This window comes from Salvelinus fontinalis, chromosome 7 (genome assembly GCF_029448725.1).
Source record: "Salvelinus fontinalis isolate EN_2023a chromosome 7, ASM2944872v1, whole genome shotgun sequence".
In the NCBI taxonomy this organism is placed as follows: Eukaryota; Metazoa; Chordata; class Actinopteri; order Salmoniformes; family Salmonidae; genus Salvelinus; species Salvelinus fontinalis.
Window position 1 is genome coordinate 20,338,332 of NC_074671.1, and position 24,290 is coordinate 20,362,621.

General features: G+C 40.1%; 1 protein-coding gene across 1 annotated transcript in view; it reads left to right on the forward strand.

Annotated features, from left to right (window-relative positions):
- Positions 1-783: 783 nt before the first annotated feature.
- The window catches only part of LOC129859179 (melanoma receptor tyrosine-protein kinase-like), a 50,757-nt gene continuing 27,250 nt past the window's right edge, over positions 784-24,290 (forward strand). Inside the window, exon 1 of the mRNA XM_055928622.1 lies at positions 784-1,126. Coding sequence (XP_055784597.1) covers positions 1,048-1,126 — 79 coding nt within the window. The 5' untranslated portion in view covers positions 784-1,047. The remainder of the gene's footprint in view (positions 1,127-24,290) is intronic.

The window sequence follows — 24,290 nt, forward strand, 5'->3', positions numbered from 1 at the left end:
CTTGTTGGCGCGCTAGAGCAGTGTGGGTGCAATAATTGAATAACATGGATTTCTACATTTATTTTGCGAGGCTCGCGCACCCGACGTGTCCGGTCTGGTCAGCATGTCAGTGCAACAGAGCCAGTTACAACTGAATTATCTGATCATCAATAGATTAGACAAAAAGCAAGTTGTTTTTAAACACAGTGACCACATATCATCAGGTAGGTCCTATGACATGTTGAAATGTTGACGTTTCTTACGATAGCCTACTTCCAAACCAAATGTTACATAGACACAAAGGTAGAAGGGGTGTTTGTTAAATGATATTTTAAACAAAAAATGTATGGAACGAATTTGGAGCAGCAGTTCATTTTTTCTATTAGCACTCAACCGATTTTTAGTGGAGTGGGGAAAGGGGGTTGAGCACTGGAGCGGTGCGCAAAGAAGTGGAGCGATGAGTGGGAGCTCACATACTCTGCTTCAGTGAGTGTAATTACCTCTAATGAGTGCAATTTTCGCAATATTAGGAGTTGAGAAATAAAGTTGAAAATAGAAAGAAGATATTATCCTCTTTTCTACTGTAGGTAGCCTATGTAATTCAAAATGTATTCAACTCTAGGTTGAATACACCCCTGTTTAGAAAATAGCTTGCAATAAGAAACCTAGGCATGTAGCCTACTTGCAATATGAACATATCAACCTAATAAAATGTTATTCCAGCCAGGGATAGGTCTATTTGAGATAATGTATGCAATGGCCTCTGCTTGTGAAAGACCATGCTTGATATAACTTTGCACTTGACTGCTTTGCTTTCGAACGATACTCCTTCCAAATGACGTCAAAACAATTGTAAGTTGCTCTGACTGCGATACACGAGACCGAAGAGGACCAATCACCGGGAAAAGAGAGAGAGAGCCAGTTCAACGAAGTCCCACCCAAATAGACTACACCTATTACCTCCCCTGAACGTAAAGCGGGGGTAGATACATCACATAAAGGAGTTCGCCCAAGACTATGGATAAGTTTCTCCTCTAATTTCATTGAATATAACACATTTTGGAAACAATGCGACCTGAAACTGGAATAGTTATTGCTGCCTTGTTCTGCATGGGCTGCTGCGTGACACTCACAGCGCACAAGAAAGGTAGGTGTGAGACAGACTTTGCATGTGGGGAATTTGGTAAAATGTGGGAATTAGTACTAGGTTAGACTAGGCTACTTACTTAAACGGAATGATTGACACGGAAACGGAATTCTAAATGACAATGCTTCTTCTATTTCTACAGTAACCTGTTTGTTGGTCTGGGGAAAAGTCTGCCAAACATTTTTTTTAAAGGAGACATCCACATCATGTAGCATAATTCCGAAGACATGTCACATGATTTCAATAGTTTTTATCTCTATGTATCAGTAGACAAAGGCAGTAGGCTAATACACTTATATAAACTTTAAACTTAAAAAAAAAAAAAATTAATAGCCTACTATTGAGAGCTATTTAGCCTACTTTTCTGAACACCTGCTTAAGGGCTTCATATATACATAGAGCTCTGCAATGTTTGTCCCTGTCACTGCGTTACTGTTTTAAGGCTAATTCTAACCAAAATAATACTTTTCATTTTCTGAAAAGAAACAATAACAATAGTTTTTTTTGTATCAACTCAGAGAAGGTACGGTGGAACTCGTAAATAAGTATCATAAGTATCATAATAGGCCTAAACTAAAGCTGCATCATCACTCCTTACACATTAAACATCAAACTTAAAATGAAATGCAATAGTCTATAGATTATTTGTACCTAATTAACCCACAAGGAGTTCCAGAACTGCTCTGAGACTGTCCATTGCCTGTTCCATGTCTAAACTGTCTTGGCACATTAGCCACCACTAGGAAAGAGGAGACCAGATCTGGTCCTGTGTTGTGCCAAAGTGGGTCTCCAGTCCAGATGGTGGTGATGACAGACGGGGTCCCCCATGGAGCAGGGACTGCCCCTTGTCCCCCTGGCTCCTCTGTGGACAACCACCTGCAGTAGGAGACCCTCTGATCTGGCCAGAGTGCTAGCTGTCTGGGACTCCCGCTAGTTTCAAAACACACCAGATTGTTAGCAGATTGTGGAAGTGTCTGATCTGGTTAGGCGTTCGTCTGGGGTTGTTGTGCAGAAGCCAGGTACACATTTACATTCTAACCAAAATGGATGGACAATTCTGGTATCTATTTTATTCTGCTCTACATTTCTTGATTTATAGTGCAGTCAGAGAGATAGACAGTGTCTCTGGTTAAAACATTATAATATTAGACATATTTAGCAGTCGTTTCCTTTATAAACTGTGATATAGAGGAAAGAGCATATTCTGCTTGCCAGATGAATTCAGTCGTATTAGATGTAGTTGAATTGGAATTGGTGGTTACAATGTGTATTCCCTTTTTTCATTCACTACCTTCTACAGTGACATTTTTTATTATTTATGATGAAGAATGATTTTTCCTTTTTGGGTAGCCTACTTATTAAATGGATGTAAATTGAACTATAAAATGCTGACATGATTTTCTTATATTTTGTTTCTGTAATTAACAGACATCATCATAAGAGACAATAATTGAGTTATTGTTCATCTTTGAGTAAGAATAGCTGACTGTTCCTTTTCTTTGACTGGCCTCACACAACAGCTTGAACAAAGGGTAGCTCCTGGAAGGACCCTTGCTTAAGGCTCACACCCCAATTATCCTGGTTTGTGTCTATGGCAATTAGTGTTCATCTTCAGTACATTGTTTGAATTGAATTCATTTGTCATAGTTGACTTCTTAGACATGTTCCCTCTGTTTCCACTATAACACAGACTTATAAAAATACATATGGAATTAGTACTGCAAATAACAAGTATCATTGGTTTATCCGTATAATTGTGATCCCCAGTGTCTTAAAGAATTCAACAACTGAGTGTTAGTAACAATGTAACAAGGTCCTTGATAAAATGAACGCAATTGTTTAATGCAAGTAAATAGCTAATTTGATTGGAAGATCCATCTTAAATTAGTGAAAGTAATGACCTTCTCATATGACAGTGGTTCAGTGACGTTTGCTGCTGTTTTGATTCAATGGATGCTATTGTTCTCTAAAGCTCTTGCCAGGTTCTCCATTGCAGCCGTCTGCATTTCAGGGTCATTTTATTGTGTCAAGGGTCCATCATGGGTTTTGTTTTGTTGTGCAGCTGTTACATATTATTTCAATGCATTTGAGGAGAAAGCTTTTTCGACTCGCCTTTGTCGGAAGCATGTTATTCCTGGTTTGACATACTTAGCTGAAGAGATGCCAATGTATTATTATTATTGTTCATGGATATTAATAGACCTTACCAGATAGCCTTAGCATTGAGATGATACTCTCAGTGAATGGTGTCCTCTTTCAATGCAAAGAAAAGCAAAAGAGGGAAATAAAACAGATTTGTTGTCCTGAAAAGTAGCTCTGACCTTCACTCCACTAGGCACTTATAGGAGTAGTTAGGTGTGCATGATAAGTCCATCAAACTCAATTTGTGGCATCAGTCTAATGACCAGCCCTGTGTTTTAGCCTCTGACAAGTTTTCCTCTTTGAGAATCTGTTGACAGAGGACAAGTAAAGCATTTGCCACTCTGAACCCTGTGAGTTTACCTAGTAATACCTTGCCTGTGGCCTCTAACAGACTGCATGTGTTGTAAAAACCGTCAAACCAGCCAGCCACACAAGGCTCATCTGGCCTATACACATTAGAAATACAGTCCTGCAAAGCTCTAGAAGATCTTTACGAAGTCACACAGTCAATGTCACAACTTCTAATCCATTGAAAGAACGTTCAGGCAGTTGTCAACATGCAATCCTTTTCACAAAGTATTTGCATTCCAAAGATTCAAGGACTTTAAGAACCCTGAGCCACATACTGTAATGTAGTGGAGTCGGTTAAGAGCGTTTAAGAGCGTTGGTTCGAATCCCAGAGCCGGCTAGGTGAAAAATGTGTTTATGTGCCCTTGAGCAAGGCCCCTAACCCTAGTTGCTCTGGATAAGAGTGTCTGCTAAATGATGGCTCACTAAAAGGTCTCACTTGGTGTAGTGGGGAAGAACTACAACAGCAAACCAGATAGGTATAGGGCACACACATGACTGAAGGATTTTATAGTAGAAGCACCATTAACTACCACGTGCATGAAGAAATAGTTTGTATCAACTCAGAGAAGGTACGGTGGAACTCGTAATTAAGTATCATAAGATCTTCAAGTGGAAATCTTCTACATATTCTGTCTGTATGTCCTTTCTTTGTGTCTGGTTTATGCGGCATCTCAATTTGAATTGCAATGCCGAAACGGTAAACTCTTGGCTCGTGCTGCCTTTGCGTATTAAGAAGCAAAGAGAACAACACAAAGGTAACGCACATTTTTTAACGGAAGCAATCTATTTGAGAAATGGAAACATTTCTTTCTTTCTAGAAACATGTGGAGTCAAGTTCTGGGCGGAATTTCCCTAGGCTCCATTTATGAGAGTGTTTAACCCATCAACCTGTGCACTCTAACCCTGCCTGGAATGCTTTTAACACCTCTGTTTCAAATGTTAAAAGTAAGTATCAATGTACGTTGAAAAGAAGTTGGAAAAATGTCAAACACCTCCCCGTTTCTTGGAAGAAAGGAACTGATTAAATATTTTTAATATTTTGTTTTGATATCACAATTTTTCTGATTTTGGAAGCGTGTTCAGTTGGTTGGATGACCAGACCATGCCTTTACTACCTTTTTTGTTTTTCAATCTTTTATATATTCTTTAGACCCCTGTCTAAGGAACAGTGTCCATTTGACTAGTGGAACCTTAAACCACCTTCCATCAGGTGTTACAACAAGAAGTTCCAGATATATGACCTTATTTGACACTAAACTGAGCAGCATCCAAGCTGGTAAACAAATAACTTTCAGATTTGTTTTTCTTCTATCATGACTTAGATTTGATTAATTTAGTGTTGTTTAGCATATATTTTACTAATCTGCCTAAATAGCTCCGTGGCTGTGTCTACGGCATTAGTTCTAATCAGCTATGTCTATGGTACGACAAGGACACTGTCCAGCCTTGGCATTTGGCTCCAGAGTCTGTCGAAATGCTGGCCTCTCAAGCATATATCGGCTATTCCCCGAATTATATGTCCTCTCCAACCAAGGAGGGCAGCTTTCTCATTGCTGTTTTCACAATAGCGTTTTGACTAGGCTAAATCGAACCTTTTGAGAATTAACCATAAATCGGTATTTGCTAGAAATGATTTGAAATCAATTTGAACACTTTAACATTTGACACGTGATGCCACATATGATTCAAGAACAATGTCAATACAGCACTTGTTGGGCCATTTAGGCATCATCTGTTATTGAGTGTGTGAAGAGTGAATAATGCTCCATTGATTTTAGGCCTGAATATCCTATTATATCACCCAGGGGGAGGTCACTTGTGTCCACTCTGTAACACTTATCGGTGTTAGTCCAATAACATCATATCTCACAAATCACAGCTGCTCTGTTGGCTGAATTGCAATGGACTTATTTTGCTTGAAAAATTCTAGCAAGCAAATTTTTTACAAGTATATGAGGGATTTTTTGTTGTTGTTGGGATGAACGTAAAGATAAAACAAGTGTGAAAGAAGGTTTAATGTAAGGTCAAGTTTAAATGAAGAGTTTTATGATTTAGCTTTTTTCTGGGTGTTTTATTCCCAACTTAACAAAAACAAGTGCAAACTTTGCAACTGGTGCAAACACTTCTAGATACTGTAGGTAGAGGTAAATTGACAATTCCAAGGTAACTGAATCTCACTTAAAATGTATGCCAATCAAAAACCATTGATTTCAAAGTTTAGCAAACCATACTACTCTATACACAAGGACTACTTTTAACAATTTACACATTGTGTTTTACAAAAACACTTTTACTGGAAAAAATGTGAAGATGCAAAGTTTAGTAAAAAAAAATCCTCAGTTTTTTTATGTGCCCAAGTTATCCAAAAACAATGTTAAATATCTGCTCTGAATTAAGATTCAATGATGTCTGCAGAAACAATGGTGTCAGCTATGACCTGACACATTGCCTTTACAATACAGTAGAGAACAGTAGAGTTCAGTATAGTACAGTCGAGTATAACTAATTGATAGGTCTACCTTTACTTGTTACATCTGTGAACTTTCATTATCGTACCTCATTAGGTAAAGGAATTTCAAGGCAGAATGCAATGTTTCTGAAAAACTTACAGAAGGCAGAAAAAAAGATCAAAAGGTATATATAAGTGATGGAATTAGTTGGCAGGGATTTTTCAACAGTATTGTATTTTGATGTGTTTCTAATACCCTTTAAGAGTCCTTTTCCATATGTTTGACCAGAAATCAAAGCCTTTGCTTATTCCTCATTTTTGTGATGGGAAATGGTTGAAAATATAAATATGCCTTAATTAAAAAAAAAATATATTGACACTTTCATTTGACACCCATTTTTACATGATCCTGTGAACTTCACATGTTAGTGCTCATGGGTCCTTTTACATGGAAATGACCAAATCTCTAGTATCTATTTTTACATGAGCAGACTTACAGATTTGTGTTTCCCCCTGGGCTTAATCTCCTTATTTTCATTTAGCAAATCATTAAAATAATTTATGGGACAGACCAGGCTGGATTTGTTTTGGCTGGAAAAAAGACCACCAAATCCCAGGAGAAATAGCTGTAAATAAACTGTTAAAAGAGATCATGGTCAGGCTTAGATTCACTTTTTTTAATGTTGTTCTTATGTCCAGAAATAACTACAGCAATTGGTGTGTTGAAGTAGAACAGGAGTGGTCAACCCTCCTCCTGGAGAGCTGCTGGGTGTGCAGGCTTTTGTTCCAGACCTGCCCTACACTCCTGATTTTTACTAATCAGCTGCTCTTTAGGTCTCGATAAAGAGCTGATACTGGTGTGTTAGGGCAAGGCTGGATCAATAACCTGCCTATCCAGTAGCTCTCCAGGAAGTGTTGCCCACCCCTGGAGTAGAGATTCTCTCTTGTCTTGAGTTTCAAGTATACTATCTCAAACCTGGTGCTAGACAGTTGTTCTCTTCAAGTTGTCTGAGTGCTATCCGTGTCAAAACAGGTTAAACTCAGATATACGCCAAAACACTTTCAATATATGGCCCTTTTTAGATGTAATATAAGTCATATGAATTTTAAGCAATGACCTCAACATTTACTCTCCAATAACCCCTAGAAAACACACTGACAAACAAACAATTATGCTATTTTATTTCATCTGAGGCACTTAAGTGTTTCTATAGATACTACATATGCGCCACCTCCTTGTTAACTGCATCTAATTTAAAGCAGCCTTAATGTCATTTGCTCAAATTCAATATAAAGCTGCTGTTACACATTTCTGTCTTTCTTGGCAACGTTCTTGGACTTAAAGGGGGACTGCTCAGTGAATAATATTGTCTCTCGCTACATGCACTGTGAGAGACAGGGAGACTTTATCTGAAATTCTTGAGTCCAAAGGGTTGCGAAATTCCGGATTGGGGGCTGAAAAACAACTTCCTGTCACTGGGTTGATTCTTCTTATGTGGTGTTCTTTTCATATGTAAAGTATTCAGACCAGTCAGTCATGGTGATGAAATGTGAGACGTTCACTTGGGAGAGAAGAAGAGTTTTCGTGATCCTATTGAGATAAGAAGCAAAAAAGCCCTTCTCCTATTCTTTCAGAGTGACAACCCCTCCTGTTGTTTCAGCTCAGGTGTCCGATTGCAGATGGCAGTTTTTTGTGTGAAAGATTCCACCTAGACCCAATGCTTCGAGTTAATCCGGATCTAAGATTGTTATCACGTAGTGTACCACACCTTATCATTCACAAAAGACAGGAAATTCATCCAAAATAGAGTCAAAAGAATGACAGGATGAAATATATGACAATGAATCTGTGACAGAGTGAATCCAGTTGTGAGACTTGGATGTGTGACATGACTATATGTTGCGTCTCTAAAATGTCTCTAACGTCTCTACCCACTGGGCACACACTGGTTGAATCAACGTTGTTTCCACGTCATTTTGTTGAACCAACGTGGAATAGATGTTGAATTGACGTCTGTGCCAAGTGGGTAATATGTTTGAAGATCTAAACAATTTTGTTGATTTTTCTTTCCTCCAATTTGAATCTTCCTTCCTGCTTTGACATACAAGGCTTGTTTAAAAAAAAATCCTCATTGCCATGACATGTTGAAACATCAGGGTCACCTGCCTCTGGCTCAGTTTAGTGTTCATTTTGAATGAATTTCACCTTTGAACGAGGGTCCGGTTTTCAGTGAGGTCTAGCATAATTTCCAGCAAATCCCAACTCAAACATCCTTGATCTGCCATAGTGCACATCTTAATGTCAAAATACCAGGCATTTGTTAAACAAGACATAGTGTACATAACAAGTGATAGATGGGTCACTTGACTCGTGATTGATGTGGGAGGACAGGACAAATACTTTTGAACGGCTGCTCTACATCAGAATCGATAATGCACTTGCGACACTAAGTGGTAGGCGTCAATGTTAATAATCTCCTGTAAATCTCATTGATTCGTCCCTAGCAAACCTATCGATTTCCCACCCAAAAAGGTTTGTTTGACCGACATATGTCGGACTTCCGCGAATGCACACAAAGTGATGTTCCAAGTTGTTCCACATTCTAAAGTGATATGCCAAGTTGCTAATGTACATGTGTTATCCATCGTAGGGTCTGACTGTAGAGATTTAGAGCATAGACACCAATACTGATGCTTAGTTATTTTACACTTATTGATTGTGAATGATGAACTACACTTGAGGTGAGGGATGTGCAAACAAGCGCCAAGTTGCCTCCTCTTGCAGGAAATGACCAACGTTCATGTGTGTTCATGCCAAGGCAAGACAATGACTAGTTAGCTAAAGCCAAAACAGACTGGCACCCAAGCTAGTCAAACAAAACCCCACAATTCTATAGACGGTAAAACTCTAGAAAGAGATTCAGAATTGGTAACACCCTCTATTCTTGACGATACCACGTTCCCACAGTAGACATAATGAGAGAAAAGCATCGACTAGAGGGGGGAATGGAAGAGATAGAGAATGTAGAGTCAAAAGAATGACAGGATGAAATATGACTTACTGGATGTGTGTGGTGTGGGGGACTGGAAAAAGAGCTGAGTGAGTGATACAGATGAAGAAGATAAGGAGAAAGAGGGAGAGAGAGAGAGGGACAGGGAGAGAGAGACGAGAGTGCTTAGGGTTAAACGGCAAAGCACAGAGAACAGGGTCGCCGGTCATTTGGAAAAGGGTAAACAACAGAAAGTTCTCTGGCCTTGAGAGGGGAACACTGGGGATAAATATGTTGGCCAATTATCTGAACCATGTGCTTCTGCTGCTCCAAATGCAGCCTCCTGCCGACCGCTGAGATTTTCACGCTTTTCATTAGCAAGAATCAAGGGGGATACGGTTAGAGTTATCAGCCCACAGCATATTTACAGTATTTTTGTGCCTCAATGTGATTGGTTTATGCTAAAACACGTATCCCTACAACAACCATCCTGCACTGTGCACACTGCATCAGAAAGACTTGTCTTTCAAATACTTAAGCTGTGATTGACAGTGTTTCCCCTTTACTTTATTGTACCAGAGACATACAAGCTTTCTGCCCTTTTCAGCTTAGAATACCCACCGATTAAACTTCAGTAAGATTAGCACTTGTGAACTGATTAAATTGGTGTCAGCTGACCGGTCACAGTCAGTAATACCCAAGGAACAGGAAACTCTGTTATAGTAGGAGAATGTTGTAGATATGGAATGCACATTAACTCTATTATTGAGTTATTGAGGGGTGGCTAATGGCTATCATGCGCTTTCCTCGTAATAAGTGTCTACCACCTATGGAATAGGCTCACTTTAATACATACAGATGTAGGATCTTAATTTGATCACCCTTTTGCAGAAGAACTTTCATGCAATGCAGGAAATGTAAAACTTGTAGTGTATATTTGAGGTTTAAAAAGGCTTCTGAAGTTTGTAATTTCCACCGACTTCATTTCCCTTACAAAACATGTATTAACCCCTACAAAAATGGCCATTCATTATAATTCACATAATAATTCACATTCCCTGTTGCTGCATTATTATTTTCCTGCTCTAGAAAACTGTCTCAAATTAAGATCCTACACACATACTACAAATAGTTACAGTGTCTTCAGAAAGTATTCATACCCCTTGACTTATTCCACATTTGTTGTGTTACAGGCTGAATTCAAAATGGATTAAATCAATTTTTTTACACACAATACCCCATAATGACAACGTGAAAACATGTTTTTAGAAGTTTTTCCAAATGTATTGAAAATGATTTATTGAAATACAGAAATATCTCATTTACATAAGTATTCACAACCCTGAGTGGATACTTTGGCAGTGGTTACAGCTGTGAGTCATTCTGGGTAAGTCTCTAAGAGCTTTCCACACCTGGATTGTGCAACATTTGCACATTATTCTTTAAAATATTATTCAAGCTCTGTCACATTGGTGGTTGATCATTGCTAGACAATCATAATCAGGTCTTGCCATAGATTTTCAAGTAGATTTAAGTCAAAACTGTAACTCGGCCACTCAGGAACATTCACTGTCGTCTCGGTAAGCAACTCCAGTGTAGATTTGGCCTTGTGATTTAGGTTATTGTCCTGGTTAATTAATCTCCCAGTGTCTGGTGGAAAGAAGACTGAACTAGGTTTTCCTCTAGGATTTTGCCTGTACTTAGCTCTTTTTTTATCCTGAAAAGCTCCCCAGTTCTTAACAATTACAAGCATACCCATAACATGATGCGGCCACCACTATGCTTGAAAATATGAAGAGATTTGCCAGAAACATAACACTTTGTATTCAGGACAAAAAGTTAATTGCTTTGGCACATTTTTTTGCAGTATTACTTTAGTGCCTTGTTGCAAACAAGATATATACTTTGGAGAAAAAAAAGGTATTCTGTACAGGCTTTCCATCTTTTCACCCTGTCAATTAGAGTAGTATTGTGGAGTATTTACAATGTTGTTGATCCATCCTCAGTTTTATCCTATCACAGCCATTAAAGTCTGTAACTGTTTTAAAGTCACTATTGGCCTCATGGTGAAATCCCTGAGCGTTCCTTCCTCTCAGGCAACTGAGTTAGGAAGGATGTACTTATCTTTGCAGTGACTGGGTGTATTGATACACCAGCCAAAGTGTAATTAATAACTTCAGCATGCTCAAAGGGATATTCAGTGTCTGATTTTTTATGTTTACCCAATAGGTGCCCTTCTTTGCGAGGCATTGGAAAACCTCCCTTGTCTTTGTGGTTTAAACTGTGTTTGAAATGTACTGCTTGACTGAGGGACCTTACAGATATCAAATCAAACTTTATTTGTCACATGCGCCAAATACAATCATTTGATTTGAGATAATTGTATGTATGGGGTACAGAGATGAGATAGTCATTCAAAAATGATGTTAAACGCTATTACAGCACACAGAGTCCATGCAACTGATTATTTGGCTTGTTAAGCACATTTTTACTCCTGAACTTATTTAGGCCTGCCATAACAAAGGGGTTGAATACTTTTCATTTTTAATTAATTTGTAAAAATGTCTAAAAAGATAACTTGACTTTGACATTAAGAGGTATTGTGTGTAGGTCAGTGACAAACAAATCTAAATGTAATAATGTTTATATTCAGGCTGTAACACAACAAAATGTGGAAAAAGTCAGGGGTGTGAATACTTTCTGAACACACTGTCCATTTGCATCAGCAATTGCTCCATAACCTGTCATCCAGGTTCACAATGCAAATGATAGTGTCATTTAAATCTCTCTGTAACCAACATTGGGAAGGTAAAGGCTAATTATTGTGTGTACATAATGTATCTGCCACATTTCTAATGCCTGTTAAGTCAACATACTGTATCATTCGTTTACTCAGATAGGCCGACACATACTGAAGAAACGGTCTGCATAATGTGAAATTATGCAATAACTAGTCATTTTTCAATGGATGTGAAGACTGCGTGGAAAACTGCAGGCCAATTTCCCATGTTCGGGTTATTCCAGAAGCGGCTTGTTCATTCAGATCCCCAGGTACTCTTTTCTCAGACTGTCAGAGAGGAACATGCGTGCATTTAGGTCAGGAGCAGGAGCAGGCCATTCATTTATTTGTATTTATTTTTTTAACAGTCACACTGCTGATTCAACAAATTCAGTTTCTTGAAGACTATTTTTAACTGATTTGTTGTATCAGGTGCTTAGATTGGAGCAAAAACCTGCATCGATACCGGTCCTCTGTGGATAAGAGTTTTGGGACTATTCCATTGGTTCCATTGAGCCAGACAAGCTCAGTCAAGCACAGCTAAAGGATTTTAAAGATTTATATTTTAACGTAGCGTAGTATTTGAACCCACATCTGATTTCAATTCAGTCAACACAGATTAGGCCAGTAGTGCTTATGTCATTCGCTGTATGCTGATTAGACCTTCAGTAGTGCTTATGTCATTCGCTGTATGCTGATTAGACCTTCAGTAGTGCTTATGTCATTCGCTGTATGCTGATTAGACCTTCAGTAGTGCTTATGTGATTCGCTGTATGCTGATTAGACCTTCAGTAGTGCTTATGTCATTCGCTGTATGCTGATTAGACCTTCAGTAGTGCTAATGTCATTCGCTGTATGCTGATTAGACCTTCAGTAGTGCTTATGTCATTCGCTGTATGCTGATTAGACCTTCAGTAGTGCTTATGTCATTCACTGTATGCTGATTAGACCTTCAGTAGTGCTTATGTGTAACGGCTTTCTTCACGGGATGAAGGAGAGGACCAAAATGCAGCGCAGTTAGTGTTTAACATGTTTAATTTAACGAACTGTGAACACTTACAACAATACAAAACAACAAACGTGAAAACCGAGACAGTCCTATCTGGTGCAGAACACAAACACAGAGACAGGAAACAATCACCCACCAACAAACAGTGAGAACAGCCTACCTTAATATGGTTCTCAATCAGAGGAAACGTCAAACACCTGTCCCTAATTGAGAACCATATCAGGCAACACATTTAACCCAACATAGAAACACATAACATAGACTACCCACCCAGCTCACGTCCTGACCAACTAAACAAAGTTAAAAAACAACGGAAAACAGGTCAGGAACGTGACATTATGTCATTCACTGTATGCTGATTAGACCTTCAGTAGTGCTGTAAGTCAGTAGGTGCAAATTATAGACCCTTAATGTCATTCTTGAGGCAGGCTGTCTCAGCAGAGCATTTGAGGCTAATTATGTTTGATTATTTTAGGGGATATTGTGGCTGGGGTCAAGCATTCCCTATTATTGAATGAGACAGTTCAGTGCAGGAAGGCAGCCCCAGTCAACTGGAAGTGAAAATAGACTTAACACCATGTCGTACACTATGCCCATTGTTCATGGTACAACACAATAATAAATCACTAATGTTATCATCAATATCCTACTAGTCATACTGTCATTCTCTTAGGGCCTGATTCAAAGTTGAGATAAGCATGTGCAACTCAGACTTGTTGTCAATGGACGAATCAAATTGGATGATATTTGGATGAAACCAGTTCAAAGTAGGGTGACCCAAGTATGAAAAATGACTGTAGCTGGTACATAGATAAAGTTTGATCAGAAAGTTACTGGTCTCCGCCCTTCGTGTCAAACACTTGGATTCAGGAGGCAGCCATTACCAAGGATTTACTTCCGGCATTATTCAACGTCACATAAATAGCCTGCAGAGTTATGTCTTACTATCCAGGTCTGTACCCAAACAATTCAAGCTTCTCCTTTTAAAAATCCACCATTCCAGAAACAAGTCTCTCACCGTTGCCGCCTGCTATAGACCACCCTCTGCCCCCAGCTGTGCTCTGGACACCATATGTGAACTGATTGCCCCCCATCTATCTTCAGAGCTCGTGCTGCTAGGTGACTTAAACTGGGACATGCTTAACACCCCGGCCATCCTACAATCTAAGTTTGATGCCCTCAATCTCACACAAATTATCAATGAACCTACCAGGTACAACCTCAAAGCTGTAAACACGGGCACCCTCATAGATATCATCCTAACCAACTTGCCCTCCAAATACACCTCTGCTGTTTTCAACCAAGATCTCGGCAATCACTGCCTCATTGCCTGCATCCGTAATGGGTCTGCGGTCAAACGACCACCCCTCATCACTGTCAAACGCTCCCTAAAACACTTCAGCGAGCAGGCCTTTCTAATCGAGCTGGCCCGGGTATCCTGGAAGGATATTGACCTCATCCCGTCAGTAGAGGATGCCTGGTTATTCTTTAAAAGTGCCTTCCTCACCATCTTAAATAAGCATGCCCCATTCAAAAAATGTAGAACCAGGAACAGACCTGACTGCCCTTAACCAGCACAAAAACATCCTGTAGCGTTCTGCATCAGCATCAAATATCCCCTGTGATATGCAACTTTTCTGGGAAGTTAGGAACCAGTATACACAAGCAGTTAGAAAGCTAAGGCTAGCTTTTTCAAGCAGAAATTTGCATCCTGTAACACAAACTCAAAAAAGTTCTGGGACACTGTAAAGTCCATGGAGAATAAGAGCACCTCCTCCCAGCTGCCCACTGCACTGAGGCTAGGAAACACTGTCACCACCAATAAATCCACTATAATTAAGAATTTCAATAAGCATTTTTCTACAGCTGGCCATGCTTTCCACCTGGCTACCCCTACCCCGGTCAAAAGCCCTGCACCCCCCACAGCAACTTGCCCAAGCCTCCCCCATTTCTCCTTCACCCAAATCCAGATAGCTGATGTTCTGAAAGAGCTGCAAAATCTGGACCCCTACAAATCAGCCGGGCTAGACAATCTGGACCCACTCTTTCTAAAATGATCTGCCGAAATTGTTGCAACCCCTATTACTAGCCTGTTCAACCTCTCTTTCGTGTCGTCTGAGATTCCCAAAGATTGGAAAGCAGCTGCGGTCATCCCCCTCTTCAAAGGGGGGGACACTCTTGACCCAAACTGCTACAGGCCTATATCTATCCTACCCTGCCTTTCTAAGGTCTTTGAAAGACAAGATAACTAACAGATTACCGACCATTTCGAATCCCACCGTATCTTTTCCACTATGCAATCTGGTTTCAGAGCTGGTCATGGGTGCACCTCAGCCACGCTCAAGGTCCTAAACGATATCATAACCGCCATCGATAAGAGACAATACTGTGCAGCCGTATTCATCGACCTGGCCAAGGCTTTCGACTCTGTCAATCACCACATTCTTATCGGCAGACTCAACAGCCTTTATTTCTCAAATGATTGCCTCACCTGGTTCACCAACTACTTGTCTGATAGAGTTCAGTGTGTCAAATCGGAGGGCCTGTTGTCCGGACCTCTGGCAGTCTCTATGGGGATGCCACGGTGTTCAATTCCCGGGCTTCTCTGTATACATCAATGATGTCGCTCTTGCTGCTGGTGATTCTCTGATCCACCTCTACGCAGACGACATCATTCTGTATACTTCTGGCCCTTCTTTGGACACTGTGTTAACTAACCTCCAGACGAGCTTCAATGCCATACAACTCTCCTTCCGTGGCCTCCAACTGCTCTTAAATGCAATGAAAACTAAATGCATGCTCTTCAACCGATCGCTGCCCGCACCTGCCCGCTCGTCCAGCATCACTACTCTGAACGGTTCTGACTTAGAATATGTGGATAACTACAAATACCTAGGTGTCTGGTTAGACTGTAAACTCTCCTTCCAGACTAACATTAAACATCTCCAATCCAAAATTAAATCTAGAATCGGATTCCTATTTCGCAACTAAGCATCCTTCACTCATGCTGCCAAACATACCCTCGTAAAACTGACCACCATACTGATCCTCGACTTCGGCGATGTCATTTACAAAATAGCCTCCAACACTCTACTCAACAAATTGGATGCAGTCTATCACAGTGCCATCCGTTTTGTCACCAAAGCCCCATATACTACCCACCACTGTGACCTGTACGCTCTCGTTGGCTGGCCCTCGCTTCATACTCGTCGCCAAACCCACTGGCTCCAGGTCATCTACAAGTCTCTGCTAGGTCAAGCCCCACCTTATCGCAGCTCACTGGTCACCATAGCAGCATCCACCCGTAGCACGCGCTCCAGCAGGTATATCTCACTGGTCACCCCCAAAGCCAAGTCCTCCTTTGGCCGCATTTCCTTCCAGTTCTCTGCTGCCAATGACTGGAACGAACTACAAAAATCACTGAAGCTGGAGACACATATCTCCCTCACTAGCTTTAAACACCAGCTGTCAGAGCAGCTCACAGATCACTGCACCTGTACATAGCCCATCTGTAAATAGCACATCCAACTACCTTCATCTTCTGCACATCTACCATTCCAGTGTTTAATTGCTATATTGTAATTACTTCGCCACCATGGCCTATTTATTGCCTTTACCTCCCTTATCTTACCTCATTTGCACACAATGTATATATACTTTATTGTATTATTGACTGTATGTTTGTTTATTCCATGTGTAACTTTGTGTTGTTGTATGTGTCGAACTGCTTTGCTTTATCTTGGCCAGGTCGCAGTTGTAAATGAGAACTTGTTCTCAGCTAGCTTACCTGGTTAAATAAAGGTGAAATAAATGTTAAAAAATTAAAATATTTAAAGAAAATTAAGCCAGAAATGTAGTACAGCAATGGTAACGTCTTATTATCGTAAGTAATTTAAATATACCGCCTTAAAACTGTCACCACATGCACCTATGCCTTGCTTTGGCTTTGTTTACAAACCTTAAACCAGCTAACGTAAACTCACCCCATTCCGTACAAATGTGCGCAACCGCGACATTCAAACGAGGCTGCAAAGAAAACTAATGGGACTGTAGCGACTGTGTTGACTTAAAGATCTGGGGTGTGAACTACGTTTCTATTCAAGCGTTGATCGGCTCTATAGTATTGGAGAAAAGTTGAATTAACTGACCCTCCATTACTTCGTAACGTACAGCACACATAAAGCAACTATTTCTGTCTTACAATCTCTCTCCACCAGGTGTAGCACTTCTCTCATCGTTTAAAAACAAGAAATGGACAGTGGGGGGGGGGGGGGGGGGTGGACAGTAAGGGGGGGGATACCTAGTCATTTTTTGCGTCGTCACTGCAAGCGATCATGATTCTCAAAGCCGCTGTTTACTTCTGAAGATCACTTTAGCGCCGCCATAAAAACCCGATTCAAATTCGACACAAACCTTCAAATAGGTATGTAATGAAACATTATATAAACTCTTTATAGTGTTTTATTTACATTTTAGAGGCGATAAGGTGATAAGTTGGACAGATCGAGTGAAAAAAAGCTGTTTTCCCATACATCTCCTCTCCCTCTCACTACCACGCATTAGTTTAGTTTCCCCACCCAACATTTTTTAAAAGACCCGACGGAGCTCATTGCCTTCTTGAATTATGCAGAAACGGGCAGCGTGGAGGTCTCGACATGAATTCTGTTGGAAAGGAGAGAAATTGTGTGTTACAATGGTATTGACATTAAAGTTGATCTGGAACTATTACGTTTCTTGGGCGCTAAAATAAGGTCAATTGTACAGACCAAGGTGATGTACAAAAGTAAGTGAGTTTACGTTACAGTAGCTCAAGCAGAACGTACGACCGAAGATACTGGTAACCTTTCATCTGTGGCGTGACAGTTAGCTAGCAAGCTACTTACCAGAATGCCGGCAAAAAGCACACTGTCTTGTGACTGCATGCCATAATGTAAAATTAACCATACACTATTTTCCTAAGAATAAAGACATCTGACAGCAGTGGCTGCTTTTCATTTCAGGTGGACAGGCTGCACCGGCATTACAATCATGTCACGCGTGAGCAGTGCACATTTCGAGTGAAGTTGCTTTATCAAATTGGGGAGAACATTCCATGGGTCTTGCCAGGAAGCTAATCCTGAAGACGGATGCTCAACCATAATTGACAGTGGATCTAGCAAGCGCTGACCATAATTAATGTATCAGTTTGATGAGTCTGACACGGTAGATAACATTTTTGAGGGATCGTGGGGCTAACGTTAGATACCTCAACTGTGGCTGCTTTGACTTGTGAACGGTATATTTTCTGTAGCACACCTGATAGTCACTATAGGGTTGTTGTTCTACCAGCCCTTAGCCCCCTACATCGAGTCTTATAACTTCAAGCACACAGCTGGCACGAAGGAATGTTGTCCACAAAAGGAGTTTGGTTGTGTATAGTTTTTGTAATTGACCCTTGAATATTATATTTTGCCATTCTAATGTATGGGTTGTTGTCTTACAGTGGATGTAGCTTATGTCATGATGAGTAGGAAGAGGGTGGTGTTATTATTTTCCATCTCCTTTTGTCTTCTCACTACTCTGTCTGCACAGCTTCCCAGGCAACCGCCACAGCAGGAATGCTGTGATACATAATCAGCTTTCCCAAGGCAAAGGGGGATATGCTGTGAAGCCTGGGAAGACAGACCCAGCATAGTCAGCATAGTCATTTAAAATCTGCATCAATTGAGCATTTCAGGCACACAAAAAAAAATATATATATATATTGCATATTTCAAATTGAGTACTTCAAAAAAATTACATCAGCACTACAAAAAATTGCTAGCATCATAACAGTAAATGAAGGGAAATTAAATTCACTACCCATTTAACAAACATTTCAAGAACATTACAGGCTACAGTACGTAGATGGGCTCCTGGATATCTTTTTAACGAGGTCACCTTTGATCCAGCGTCGTAGGTGGGGAAGCTGTACGAGCTGTCCATCCCAGGACCCCTGTCTGTCCAGTGTGAGAGGTCTGGCAAGGAGGCCATAACTGGATTGGTCTCCCGCTTCAATCTTGGGGGCAACTGAAGCCAAGTGGGTGACTGAAGCCTGCATGATTGAAGCGGGGTACATGGATCCTCCTCTCCTCCCCATCAATCTCTGTACTAGAGGTCGACCGATTAATCGGAATGGCTGATTAATTAGGGCCGATTTCAAGTTTTCATAACAATCGGTAATTGGTATTTTTGGACACCGATATTTAACTAGGCAGGTCAGTTAATGAACACATTCTTATTTTCAATGCCGGCCTAGGAACGGTGGGTTAACTGCCTTGTTCAGGGGCAGAACGACAGATTTTTACCTTGTCAGCTCTGGGATTCGTTTTTGCAATCTTCCGGTTACTAGTCCAACGCTCTAACCACCTGCCTTACATTGCACTCCACGAGGAGCCTGCGTGGCAGGCTTGACTACCTGTTACGCGAGGGCAGCAAGAAGCCAAGGTAAGTTGCTAGATGGCATTAAACTTATCTTGTAAAAAACAATCAATCTTAACATAATCACTAGTTAACTACACATGGTTGATGATATTACTAGTTTATCTAGCGTGTCCTGCGTTGCATATAATCGATGCGCCTACTTCGACAAACGGGGATGATTTAACAAGCGCATTTGCGAAGAAAGCACTGTCGTTGGACCAATGTACCGAACCATAAACATCAATGCCTTTCTTTAAAATCAATACACAAGTATATATTTTTAAACCTGCATATTTAGTTAATATTGCCTGATAACATGAATTTATTATAATTAGGGAAATTGTGTCACTTCTCTTGCGTTCCGTGCAAGCAGTCAGGGTATATGCAGCAGTTTGGGCCACCTGGCTCATTGCGAACTGTGTGAAGTCCATTTATTCCTAACAAAGGCCAGAATTAATTTGCCAGAATTGTACATAATTATGACATAACATTGAAGGTTGTACAATGTAACAGCAATATTTAGACTTAGGGATGCCACCCGTTAGATAAAATATGGAACAGTTCCGTATTTCACTGAAAGAATAAACGTTTTGTTTTCGAAATGATAGTTTCCGGATTTGACCATTTTAATGACCAAAGGCTCGTATTTCTGTGTGTTATTATGTTATAATTAAGTCTATGATTTGATAGAGCAGTCTGACTGAGCGATGGTAGGCAGCAGCAGGCTCGTAAGCATTCATTCAAACAGCACTTTCGTGCGTTTGCCAGCAGCTATTGCGCTGTTTATGACTTTAAGCCTATCAACTCCCGAGATTAGGCTGGTGTAACCAATGTGAAATGGCTAGCTAGTTAGCAGGGTGCGTGCTAATAGCGTTTCAAACGTCACTCACTCTGAGACTTGGAGTAGTTGTTAGCCTTGCTCTGCATGGGTAACGCTGCTTCGAGGGTGGCTGTTGTTGATGTGTTCCTGGTTCGAGCCCAGGTAGGAGCGAGGAGAGGGACGGAAGCTATACTGTTACACTGGCAATACTAAAGTGCCTATAAGAACATCCAATAGTCAAAGGTATATGAAATACAAATCGTATAGAGAAAAATAGTTATATAATTCCTATAAAGACTCATGTTAAAAAGGAACCACGAACTTTCATATGTTCTGAGCAAGGAACTTAAACGGTAGCTTTTTTACATGGCACATATTGCACTTATACTTTCTTCTCCAACACTTAGTTTTTGCATTATTTAAATCAAATTGAACATGTTTCATTATTTATTTGAGGCTAAATTTATTTTATTGATGTATTATATTAAGTTAAAATAAGTGCTCATTCAGTATTGTTGTAATTGTCATTATTACAAATAAAGTTAAAAAACGTCCGATTAATCGGTATCGGCTTTTTTTGGTCATCCAATAATCGGTATCAGTATCGGCGTTGAAAAATCATAATCGGTCGACCTCTACTCTGTAGTTGGTTGCATTTCCTAAAGCCTAAGTAAATCACTTTTATGTGATATGATATCAGATTTTGTTACTTTGTATATATTTTTTTTCAAGCATTCAGACGGGACATGAGTGTCACAAATTGTATGAATCAATGGATCCTGCACACTGTAGGGTGGCCGGATGCCTATATTAGGCCTATGGCTCTTTTCTTTCTGTTAAATGATGTCTCACCATTATTTCTCAAATGTTCATGTAGATCAATATTCCAGCTATGCTGGCCTACTGCAAATGATAAAATAAATGTCTGATCGATACATACAATTCTGAACATATTGTCATCTATAATGCTAATATAGAGGCACCAATACATTGTCCAGTACACTTATTGTATCCTATTTTCATGTACATTCTCTTATGTCTAAGCTTCTAAGGTGACTCAGGCTTTACTAATTATTGTGAAGTGTATTAGTGAACTGTATTCTACAGTTAGGTACAAAACAAATGCAATTGTGTATTTCTGTTGTTTGTCTGATATCCAAACAGTCCATGATCAGCACTGTTGACATTTTGCAGAGAAAGTGTGTTGAGGCATACTATTTAGGCTCAGAATGACATGTGGCCCATTGTTTATCTTGTTACCTGACAACGACCACAAGAGTGTTTCAAAGAGCTGCCAGTCAAGCTCCCTGCCCATCCAGCCTGTTCTTTCAGGCTTTCTGATAGTTAGAGATGAGAGAAGGTACAATTTCTTCAATTCTGAGCATTTTAATATAAAAAAAATTTGGTCATTCAAAGGCTATTATTACTTGGGAAATAGGATGCCTGTGTGGAACCTTATAAGACAGCAGGATTGAGGGGCATTCAGCACGACGGCATTTTTAGCAGGAACAATGAATGAAACGAAAAGTCCCTTTCCTCTCATTCTTTCTTCTCCCTTGTTCAGCCAGCAGTCTGAGAGACTGTTTAAAGAGACGGCGGAGGTGAGTGGGAAGGACGCAGTTAGTCCACTCATCCCATTTCCTATGCGAATGAATGACTGGGACCAGGTGTGTTTCTGTAATATAGAGAAAGTGTGAGTGTGTGCATGTCCGCGTGTGTTTGTGTGCGTGCGTGTTTGCGTAGACTGTACAAACCCTCTGTGACCGTGAAGCTCCTCTTATCTCAACAACCAGTGTCCACTCACTCTTCCATCTCTCCCTTCCTCCCCTCCCTCCATCCCTTTCTAGCACTGCCCAAAGGATATATGGCACAGACTCAGGGAATTCCACACTTCTCTGTGAGGAGAGAGGCAGGCACACAGGGGTGGACCGAGGAGAACTCTGGGGGAGGAGAGAGGTCATCTGTGGACCGTTACACATGGAAACTATGACTGGAACTTTAGTTCTATATTTTCAGCTAAGACAAATTCCTTTCAATGCCTCTTACAGAAAACATTGGATGTAATGCAAACACACAATTGGCAACATCAGTAGTTGCAATGTCAGCTAAATTTACTCATACAGTAGGTGTAAAGAAAAAATGTAATTTGACATTTTTTAAAAGAGTGAGATTGCAAAATATCTCTCATAGACCCACCCAGTACAACACACACAGGAACTTCTTCCTATGAAGTCTGGCATGGCCTTGTAGTCAAGGATTTCCAAGTTAAACAATCAGCTGAAACCTGTTTTTTTCACAAACAAAGCAGGAGGAACATAGAGCTCTAAACCAATAGAGTGATTCTTCAGAAAAAAAATACCATGATTTAGTGGTGTATATTGTTTTTTTTCCGTTGGAACACAGGAGTGATGGTTGCTGATAATGGGCCTCTGTACGCCTATGTAGATATTCCATTAAAAATAAAATCTGCCGTTTCCAGCTACAATAGTCATTTACAACATTAACAATGTCTACACTGTATTTCTGATCAATTTGATGTTATTTTGATGGACAAAAAAAGTGCTTTCTTTAAAAAACAAGGACATTTCTAAGTGACCCTAAACTTTTGAACGGTAGTGTATATATAACACTTAACATTAATTTATGAATATAAAAAAAATAAACATGAATATAAAAATGTTACCATATTTTGGAAAATGTTCAACATATTGTTGAACATAATATACTCTAGAGCAGGGGTGTCAAAGTCAAATGGACGGAGGGCCAAATAAAAAATTTAGCTACAAGCCGAGGGCCGGACTGTTCGAATGTTCATTGAAAATTTTTTAAATGACGCATATAGTCTAGTGAACCTAATTGAACCTACTGAAAACCTAACAAATATATTCCAATATGATCAGATAAATAAAGCAATATTTTCTTATGGCTCTGTCAGTAATCTTTAATTTTCAACAGACACAAAAGACAAATTTCCTTTATATAAAAATCCCCATAACATGAACATTAAATGAAAGAAACCGGTATTCAAGGCACCATCAGTAGCCTATATTTTCTATTTTAGCAAAAGTGGGCTAAATTTACTTCAAAGAAAAAAACAATAATAGCAATTTTCTATCATCCACTCAACTGAAATATTTTTAAAATATAATTGGATTGAAATACAATAAAATAAAGTGCAAAAATCTATTAATCAAAAACAACACTTTGTTTAAGGAGAAGTAACATGCAGTGAAAACAAATATTAAACTTTAACTTTTAAACTTGAACTGAGTAAAAACTCTAAATATGTGATTGCACAGTAATGTTCACTTGTTTGAGGTTGAGGGTGATACTTGGTGGTGTCCCATCTTTTCCACAAGTTCATCAATGTTCGGGGTAAGGCTCTGAGCTGAGGAAATCCTCAGAATTGAGTGGAGGTGTTCAGCAGTAAGTCGACTTCTGTGTGATGTTTTGTTCAGGTTCATCAAAGAAAACAGTTGTTCACACAGGTATGTGCTGCCAAACATAGACAACGTTTGAGCAGCCTGGATGCGCAGCTGGGGCATTGTGTCGGGGAGGAAACGGGCGAACTCCGCAGCACCCACTGCCGCATATTTTGCCCTCAGTGCATCATTGCATTGAAGGTCAATCAACTCCATTTGGAGGTTTGGTGGTGAGCTTTCCACGTCAACAGCAAATGGGTTACCGAGCAGTTCCAACCTGCTTTTTTGTGCTTCAAAGTCAGCAAATCGGCGTCGAAAGTCAGCGGCAAGCATACCTATTTTATCAGCCAACTGTGCGCTCGGGAACGCACTGGTAGAGAGCTTCTCTTTCATGGTCTGGCAGCTGGGAAAGTGGCTCAAATTTTCTTTCCGCATCTGCGTCTCCCACAGAGTCAGTTTGGTTTTAAATGCCTTCACTGTACTGTACATATCAGAGATGACATGATCCCGACCCTGCAGCTGCAAGTTCATTGCATTCAGATGACTCGTAATGTCACACAGAAAAGCCATTTCACACAGAAACATTTCGTCTCGGAGTTGTGTTGTGTCTTTCCCTTTGCTGTCCAAGAACAGACAAATCTCCTCACGAAGCTCGAAACATCTTTGAAGCACCTTTCCCTGGCTTAGCCATCGCACCTCTGTGTGATAAGGCAAATCACCATGCTCCGTTTCTAACTCCGTCAGAAATGCCTTGAACTGGC